We start from the raw sequence: 9,041 nt of genomic DNA on the forward strand, positions 1-9,041 counted from the left end.
ACCGAAGCCCGCGCACGACCCCCGGGAGCCTGTCTCCGCGGCAGCCGACCCACGTCCGCGCTGCCGCCCCGCTGCCGCCCCGCTGCCAGGTGGCCCGAGAGACGCAGGAGGAAGGAGGGGCGCGTGGGGCGGGCGGAGGAGGGTGGAGCCGCCGGCTCGCCCCCTCCCTCGGGCCGGCGGGCGGGCGACGCGGCGGGCTCCGCGCGGCGGCAGAGGAGGCGGCGGGTGCTGGGAGGCACCGGACGCTCGCGCCGCTCCGCTCCGGCTCAGGCCCCCTCTCAGGCCGGACCCTCTCGGTTCCCGCCGGCTCCGGCGCGCACCTGCCGGGTAAGTGACGCCCGAGTCCCTGCCGCTGAGGCCACCATCGCGGCCACCTCCGTCGCCGCCGCCGCCACTGCACGGAGCCTCCCGGCTTTGTCTGCGTCCTTTCGGCTGCGGCTGCGGCTGCGGCTGCGGCTCCGGTTCCCGGGCTCGGCTCTCCGGCTCCGCGGACTGCGCGGCACAGCGCCAGGGCTCGGGGCTCGCCAGCCAGCTCGTGCCCCGCCGGGGGTGAAACTTCGCCCAAGTTTGGGTTCTGGGGAGAACCTGTTGAAGCCAGGAGTGGCTCGGGGCGGGGACAGAGATGGTGGGGGTGGGGGGAGAAAACTGGTCTTGGGTTCTCCATCAGGGCCATCCAGTGGGTGGGCTGTGTGTCGGAGACCCTGGGGCGTTGGCGCGCGCCCCTAGGGAAGGGGCGAGTGGGCCGTCGGGCCACCAAGGAGAAGGAGCCAGCAAGCGGGGTTGGAGCGGTGGGTCCCGCGGACTTCCGCGAGGACGAAGTTTGGTTCTTTGGCCACTTCTGGAGCCTATGTCTGGGTCCAGCGCAGAGAGCTGGAAGTGCCGCATAGACGCGCCCCTGACCGCACCTCCTCACTCCAGCCTTCGCTCCTTCCCCTACCTCACGCGGCCTTGGCTGGGGCAGGTCGTGGACAAGAAAGACGAAGGGAAGAGAGTCGGCCTTCCAGTGAAGGCCCACTACGCGCCAGGCCCCGTGCCCAGCTCCTCCTGCTTCCCATCGGGGACCTCCCAACCCTGTGGCCCGCAAGTGTGTGCAGGGAGGGGACAGGGAAGAAGACTCCATTGTGCACGCGGGGGTGGTGGGCCCGCCGAGCTCTCCTTGTCCCTGGATTCCGCAGTGAACGAGGCCCAATACTGGGGCCTCAGCACCCAGGACTGCGCACCTCCTCTTGGTGCCCTGAAGCCCCGTCGGGCTGCGGCGCCTCCTGAGCCTGCCTCTGCCTTTCCAGCAGCTGCGGCCCCGGGGCCATGTGGAGGACCACCAGGAGGCCGGCAGCCGGGAGCATCCCGTAGCCCAGGTGGCCCAGGGCTGCAGCGCGGCCGCCTCAGCGCCATGGAGCCGCCGTATTCGCTGACGGCTCACTACGACGAGTTCCAGGAGGTCAAGTACGTGAGCCGCTGCGGCGCGGGGGGCGCGCGCGGGGCCTCCCTGCCCCCGGGCTTTCCCTTGGGCGCTACGCGGAGCGCCGCGGGGGCCCGGGCCGGGCTGCCGCGGTGGAACCGGCGCGAGGTGTGCCTGCTGTCGGGGCTGGTGTTCGCCGCCGGCCTCTGCGCCATCCTGGCGGCTATGCTGGCGCTCAAGTACCTGGGCCCGGTCGCGGCGGGCGGCGGCGCCTGTCCGGAAGGCTGTCCTGAGCGCAAGGCCTTCGCGCGTGCCGCTCGCTTTCTGGCAGCCAACCTGGACGCCAGCATCGACCCATGCCAGGACTTCTACTCGTTCGCCTGCGGCGGCTGGCTGCGGCGCCACGCCATCCCCGACGACAAGCTCACCTATGGCACCATCGCGGCCATCGGCGAGCAGAACGAGGAGCGCCTGCGGCGCTTGCTGGCGCGGCCCGGGGGTGGACCTGGCGGCGCGGCCCAGCGCAAGGTGCGGGCTTTCTTCCGCTCGTGCCTCGACATGCGCGAGATCGAGCGACTGGGCCCGCGGCCCATGCTGGAGGTCATTGAGGACTGCGGAGGCTGGGACCTGGGAGGCGCGGCGGAGCGCCCGGGAGTCTCGGCGCGATGGGACCTCAACCGACTGCTGTACAAGGCACAGGGCGAGTACAGCGCCGCCGCGCTCTTCTCGCTTACGGTCAGCCTGGACGACAGGAACTCCTCGCGCTACGTCATCCGCGTGAGTGCGCCCCCCTAGCTCCCCGCCAGCGGCCGCAGACCCGGGGCGTGGTGGCCTTGCCCAGGGGTTCTTGCTCGAGGGTGCGCGAGACGAGACTAGGGAAGAAGAGAGCAGGGGAGGGGAGGGGAGCGCACAGCGGCAGAGCGCGGGAGGAGGGCGCAAGTAATTTCCCTGGGGTAATTGCGGTGTTTAGCGGAGCCGCGGGAGCCGCAATTTCCCAGCCCTCTGGCAGGCAGTGAGGGCCAGGACGGAGGGGCGCGCCGGTGGGCTGGGTGGACATCTCGGCGAGGGCTGGGGCTGGCCCCAAAGCTAGGGGTCCCAACAGTCAGTGGAGGATCTACGAATGTCCCTGACAGATAAGAAGGAAAATGCAGGCGTACAGGGGTAAGATTGGGCGTTCCCAGGTTGGAGCAGTCACGGATGGGGGCTTTGGTCATTTAATCTGGGTGGAAAGAGGGGTTGGGGTCTGCGTGCTTCTGGGGGTACCCATGGATGTCTGAGTGCACTCTGGGCATTGAGGGGGGAATTCCCTCTGTTTAGGGAACTTGATGGCATGGACCTCTGACCTCTGGCCACTGTCTTCCTCCTCAGATTGACCAGGATGGGCTTACTCTGCCAGAGAGGACCCTGTACCTAGCTCAGGATGAGGAGAGTGAGAAGGTGCGGGGGCATGGGATGGGGAAGAAGGAAAGGCCTGGGGCCCCGGGAGGGGTGGACCCAGGCTAGGCCTGTCCCTGTCCCTGGATGAGCCCCCTCCCCTGGTACAGATCCTGGCAGCATACAGGGTGTTCATGGAGCGAGTGCTCAGCCTCCTGGGTGCAGACGCTGTGGAGCAGAAGGCCCAGGAGATCCTGCAGGTGGAGCAGCGGCTGGCCAATGTGAGCAGGCTGGGTTGGCTGCTGCCCTGGACTGGGGGGAGGGCACCATGGAGCAGGGCTGGGTCAGCTGTGATCTCTCTCCCAGATCACTGTGTCAGAGTATGATGACCTACGGCGAGATGTCAGCTCCATGTACAACAAGGTGACGTTGGGGCAGCTGCAGAAGATCACCCCCCACGTGAGTGTGGCCTAGTTCTTGTGGGCAGGCAGGGTTGGGGGCCGTTGGACAAGCCCTTCCCTGGCCATGGACTCTCATGTTCCCTCATTGCCTTTCTCTGCCCTTCCCCATCTTCTCCGGCCTCTGCCACTCCCAGCCTTACTGTCCCTGTCCTTGGCCTCACAGTTGCAGTGGAAGTGGCTGCTAGACCAGATCTTCCAGGAGGACTTCTCAGAGGAAGAGGAGGTGGTGCTGCTGGCAACAGACTACATGCAGCAGGTGTCCCAGCTCATCCGCTCCACACCGCGCCGGTATGGCTGCAGATCTGGCATTTTCTGCCCAGCGGCCACTAGGTCCCTCCCCTGCACCCTGGACCTATCTGCTGGGTGGGCTTTAAATTTTCTGCTCTGCATGTCTGGGATGACCTCCTGCCCCATCTTTGTGTGGTTGTCTGGGTGCTGGGTCCAGCCGCAGCTTGGGGCGAACAGGTGGGGATGGTGCCCTTGGTGGCTCATATGAACATCTGTCTGGACACCCACTGGCTTCACCTGGCCTCCAGGGTCCTGCACAACTACCTGGTGTGGCGTGTGGTGGTGGTCCTGAGTGAGCACCTGTCTCCGCCATTCCGTGAGGCGCTGCATGAGCTGGCACGGGAGATGGAGGGCAGCGACAAGCCACAGGAGCTGGCCCGGGTCTGCCTGGGCCAGGCCAACCGCCACTTTGGCATGGCACTTGGTGCCCTCTTTGTACATGAGCACTTCTCAGCTGCCAGCAAAGCCAAGGTGGGCTGCCCTTGTTTGGGTGGGAAGGATGGTGCTGAACTGAGGGTGGACCCCTCCCGAGGCCATGGTCCTAGCATGGGGAGCCCACATGTCCCCCTGCAGGCAGGGGAACCAGGCTTTTCTAAGGACTCAACCCATTCTGAGACATTAGATCAGGCATCCCCAGACTTTTTACCCAGGGGGCCAGTTCACTGTCCCTCAGACCGTTGGAGGGCCGCCACATACTGTGCTCCTCTCACTGACCACCAATGAGAGATGCCCCTTCCTGAAGTGTGGCGGTGGGGGTGGGGGGCGGATAAATGGCCTCAGGGGGCCGCATGCAGCCCGCGGGTTGTAGTTTGGGGACGCCTGCATTAGACTGTTCTTCCGCAAGCCTCCTCCTCCAGAAAGCTCATGTGGACTATGAACTGCAGGTGGACCTCCCTGCCAGGCCCCAGCCCACCTTCTCAGCAGTGCTCAGGAGGCGTGACCTCAGGGATGTCTGTGGTCATTGCTGGGGCAGTTTCCTCTTCTATCCTGTGAGCTCATTGTTGGGGGTGCAGGGCCTGGATCCCCACCTCCAAGGTGTCCTCTTGGTGCTCAGCACTGATTTGGGCTTAGAAAGTGCTGCTTAAAGATGGGGGTACCCCTCCTGCCAGGAGTGATGGACCAGAGTGAAAGATGGCTGAGTTGACCCTTGCTCCCTGACCCCTGACCCTGCAGGTGCAGCAGCTGGTGGAAGACATCAAGTACATCCTGGGCCAGCGCCTGGAGGAGCTGGACTGGATGGACGCTGAGACCAGGGCTGCCGCTCGGGCCAAGGTGAGGGGGCTCAGTGCCATCTGTTGGGCCCATACACATTGAGCACCTGCTGTGTGCCAGCAAAAGAGAACAAGAAGGGCAAAGGGGCTTTGTGGAGTTGACTAGGCCTGCCTCCACTGTGAAGCCCACGGTGAAGCCCACCCTCAGGCTGGCCTAGTGCTCCCTTTCTTGGTTGGGGGGGGGTGCTGTCCCTTTTTTGGTTGGGGGGTGGGGGAAGTGCTGTATCCCGAGGGCCCACGCCGCCCTCACCTGCCCTCGGCCTGCAGCTCCAGTACATGATGGTGATGGTCGGCTACCCAGACTTCCTGCTGAAACCCGATGCTGTGGACAAGGAGTATGAGGTGGGGCCCTGACCCTGCCTGCCCAGCCTGTCCATGGCCCCCCTACTAACAGCTCTCAGGAGGGCAGGTGTCCTGCATGGCCAGGCTGTGGCCAGGTCTGCAGGTAGCCCTGCCCTGCCTGCCGCTGAGTGCTGCCCTGCCTCCTGCAGTTTGAGGTCCACGAGAAGACTTACTTCAAGAACATCTTGAACAGCATCCGCTTCAGCATCCAGCTGTCAGTCAAGAAGATTCGGCAGGAGGTGGACAAGTCCACGTGGGTGCCTGGCCCAGAGCTGGGGGTCAGAGAAGGGTTGTGGGGAGAGGGCAGGAGATGGTGGGGCACATCATCTCACAGCCATGCAGATGTGGGGGGGGTGTGGGCCAGCACAGGGCATGGGGTGGGGGCGGCAGGGTGACTCCTAGACTGTCAGGAGATGGCTGATGAGGAAGCTGTGATGTGAGGGTCATGGGGAGGGAGTGTGTGGCCCCCGTTCACCCCAGTCTCCCTCCACAGCTGGCTGCTCCCCCCACAGGCGCTCAACGCCTACTATCTACCCAACAAGAACCAGATGGGTAAGAGAATGTGTCCCTACACCGTGCAGGGCAGGCTTTGAAAGTAGGTGGGTCTCCCACTGAGCACCCCCTTCTTATAGTGTTTCCTGCGGGCATCCTGCAGCCCACCCTGTACGACCCTGACTTCCCACAGTGAGTACATAGCTTGCCCTGTTTGTGGCTGAGGGCAGGGCTGGCATGCAGACCTTGTCTACCCGGTGTGTGTCGGCGTACTGTGGCTACGACTGCCCCAGACCCAGCTGGGTTCAAGAGTCAGGACAATTGCGGACCCTGGCTCCCCACTGCATCCTTGGTTATTTAGGTTTGTCGTTTGTAACTTCCTGGGGTCTTCCTAACTTGTATGAGGCTTGTTAAGATGTTTCAAAGGTGGGGCAATACTCATGATGAGGTAGGAGGCCAAACCCCACGTGGGTGCCCCCGTTTCCCTCCTGTCTCCTCCAGCTCTGTTTTACCGCCCAGTCAGTTCTGTTACATGTGATTTTCTAAAAGGCAGCTGGCTAGGTTCCACTGGCAATCATATAGCCCATGAGGAAGCAGAGGTACAAGTGCCCCTGGGCCACACGGATGCCTCTTTGGCCTCCCTGGGCCCCCTTCTGGCCTGACCAGGGGATATCTGGGTCCTGGGCAGCAGCAAGGGGCTCTCAGAGGGTGGTGAGGGCTGGACCTGATGCTGCTGCCGTGGGCCCAGGTCTCTCAACTATGGGGGCATCGGCACCATCATTGGACACGAGCTGACCCACGGCTATGATGACTGGGGTGAGGCCTGTTGGGGCCCACGGGGATGGCCGGGAGGGGGCAGGACAGGCAGTGGAGAGGCAGGGTGGGGGATGGGTTAGCTGTGGCTGGTGGGTGGGGAGGGGAGGGGAGGGAGGTCAGGGTGATGGTGGGTCTCAGCCGGCTGCACTGCCCACAGGGGGCCAGTACGACCGCTCGGGGAACCTGCTGCACTGGTGGACGGAGGCCTCCTACAGCCGCTTCCTGCGAAAGGCCGAGTGCATCGTCCGTCTCTATGACAACTTCACTGTCTACAACCAGCGGGTGAGACCCTACCTGCCCCTTGTGCCCCCCAGGCCTGGCGGGGCACGGGCTGGGAGCATCGCACACACCCTTGCACACACGCACATTTTCAAACAAAACACGTGCCCAGGACCCTGCACACACACTCGGTTCCCATGCATACTCACGTGGACACATGACGAGTGTGCACAGACTTACGGAGCACCAGGGCGTCGGGGGGGAAAGAGGAGGCTTGGAGGCCCCCTCAAAGTCTCTGGGCAAAGGAAGGAGAAGGCTGGTGGGAATTAGGGGCTAGGGCCCAGGGTATCAATGCCCGAGGGAGGCCACCTGGGCCCCAAGCAGCCCCCCGGCCTCTTCTCTTCCTGGCAGGTGAATGGGAAGCACACGCTTGGGGAGAACATTGCAGACATGGGCGGCCTCAAGCTGGCCTACCACGTGAGCAGCCTGCCTGTGCTCCACCCCTGCTGTGGGAGGGGCGGGGTGGATGAGGACTCCGGGAGGGACAGAGCTGCCCCTCCCTGCCCACCCTGCAGAGCTCTGGCCTGGGGCGGGGCAGTCCTGTGCTGGGGATACCACCCATTGGAAGAGGAGGGATTCACAGGGCCCCCTTCACGGGGAGAGTGGGGAGGGCTGCCTGGATGGAGGACAGAGAGGGAACAGTGCCCAGGGCAGGTGGGCACAGCAGGTCCATGATCTGTCTGTCCCCAGGCCTATCAGAAGTGGGTGCGGGAGCATGGCCCAGAGCACCCGCTGCCCCGGCTCAAGTACACACATGACCAGCTCTTCTTCATTGCCTTTGCCCAGGTGGGCCAGGTGGGGGATTGGACTGGGAGCCTCGGGGTGGGGACACAGCATCCAGGGTCAGTCCCAGCTCTGCCTTGCCCAGGCCTCGCATGGCCAGCCTCTCTCTCATCACCTGTCCCCTCAAAGGTGATGGTCCTGTGGCGCTGAGGGGGCCTGCGGCCTTGCGTGCTGGGTGGAGGGCTGGGGGTTGTGCCTGGCTTCATCTCCCCCTCCTCCCTCCACCCAACTCCTGGACCCAGAACTGGTGCATCAAGCGACGGTCGCAGTCCATCTACCTGCAGGTGCTGACCGACAAGCACGCCCCTGAGCACTACAGGTATGCCACCTGCCAGCCTGGCCTCGTCCATTCCCTGTATTTGGGTGGGATCGAGGGCATGGGAAAGAATAGAGGTCACCCCTGGTGCCTGGGGTCAGGGTGGCTGCAGGGCCCCACACTGTGTGGGTCTCTCCCCACCCCAGGGTGCTGGGCAGCGTGTCCCAGTTTGGGGAGTTCGGCCGGGCTTTCCACTGTCCCAAGGACTCGCCCATGAACCCTGCCCACAAGTGCTCCGTGTGGTGAGCCTGGCTGCCCACCTGCACGCCCCCACTGCCCCTGCACGGATCGTCTCCTGCCGGCTACCAGGGCAAGCATGCACCCGGTGCCAGCCCCACTCTGGGTACCACCTGCCTTCCAGCCCCTCCAGGACCCGGCCCCCCTGCTGCCCCTCACTTCAGGAGGTGCCTGGAGCAGGGGTGAGGTTGGACTCTGGGGGCTGTGGGGAAGATATGCTGGGGTCCCCAGATTCTGCTCTCAGGGGGCCAGACCCTCTGCCAGGCTGGATTGTATGGGCCCCACCCTGCTGTGTTCTTGCTGCAAAGTCTGGTCAATAAACCACTGTACTGCTGCCTTGGCCTCTTCACGGGTCCCCAGGGCAGGCGGAGCTGTAGAGAGCCCTCTGCAGGGAGGCTGGGGCGCTTAGCACGACCCGGACTGTGGAGAGGACCTGCTTGTCTCCTCGGCCACCTGTGTCCAACCCCGCCCCCCGGCCCCTGCTCCTCTGTTTTCCGTTTTCCACCATTACCTTCCTGGCCCAGCTGCCCTCCCCCAAAGCCTTGCCCAGGGCTTCCTGCCCAGTTCTGGGACACCCCCAGATCAGCCTCATGGCCCGGTGACCCACATTCCAGGGTGATGCTGGGACTTATGTCCCCTGCAAGTCTGAAATGGGAGAAGCTTCTGCCTTGTCTTGGCCTGGCCCTTGACCTCAGCTTCCCTGGAGAGGGGGATTGTGACCCACCCTACACGGAGGTGGGGCCAAGCCACAGGACATCTCGGCCTCTCCTCCAGCATGGAGGCGGGCTCCTGGGGTGCAGAAAGGAGAACCCTGGTAGGAATGGTAGGCTCCTGGCGTGAGGAGGATGGACCGAGGCGGGAGCGCTGCCCAGGCTGGAGGCCGCCGGCTGGTCCTACCTGATCAGGAAGAGGCGGCAGGGGAAGGGGAGACTCTCCTGCTGGGCAGCCCCGTTCAGGGATCCCGAGTCTGCATTGAGCGGGAC

The 9,041-nt window shown here is 64.5% G+C and overlaps 1 protein-coding gene across 2 annotated transcripts; it reads left to right on the forward strand.

Moving 5' to 3' along the window:
- Nucleotides 1-207: 207 nt before the first annotated feature.
- Nucleotides 208-8,390, forward strand: ECEL1 (endothelin converting enzyme like 1). Of its 2 annotated transcripts, none has more exons than XM_039469917.2 (18): nucleotides 208-327; nucleotides 1,290-2,176; nucleotides 2,768-2,836; nucleotides 2,944-3,054; nucleotides 3,140-3,232; nucleotides 3,398-3,522; nucleotides 3,771-3,993; nucleotides 4,696-4,794; nucleotides 5,061-5,135; nucleotides 5,285-5,388; nucleotides 5,629-5,687; nucleotides 5,768-5,819; nucleotides 6,376-6,443; nucleotides 6,601-6,725; nucleotides 7,074-7,139; nucleotides 7,413-7,508; nucleotides 7,748-7,824; nucleotides 7,968-8,390. In XM_039469917.2, exons 2-18 carry the CDS (start codon nucleotides 1,391-1,393, stop codon nucleotides 8,065-8,067), a joined length of 2,328 nt encoding a protein of 775 aa, XP_039325851.1. In that variant the 5' UTR covers nucleotides 208-327; nucleotides 1,290-1,390; the 3' UTR covers nucleotides 8,068-8,390. The 2 variants fall into 2 exon arrangements, with proteins under 2 accessions (XP_039325851.1, XP_074254954.1); XM_074398853.1 differs by having other exon boundaries at nucleotides 1,287-2,176; nucleotides 7,968-8,386.
- The last annotated feature ends 651 nt before the right edge of the window (nucleotides 8,391-9,041 follow it).

This window comes from Saimiri boliviensis, chromosome 5, assembly GCF_048565385.1.
Source record: "Saimiri boliviensis isolate mSaiBol1 chromosome 5, mSaiBol1.pri, whole genome shotgun sequence".
Taxonomy (NCBI): domain Eukaryota; kingdom Metazoa; phylum Chordata; class Mammalia; order Primates; family Cebidae; genus Saimiri; species Saimiri boliviensis.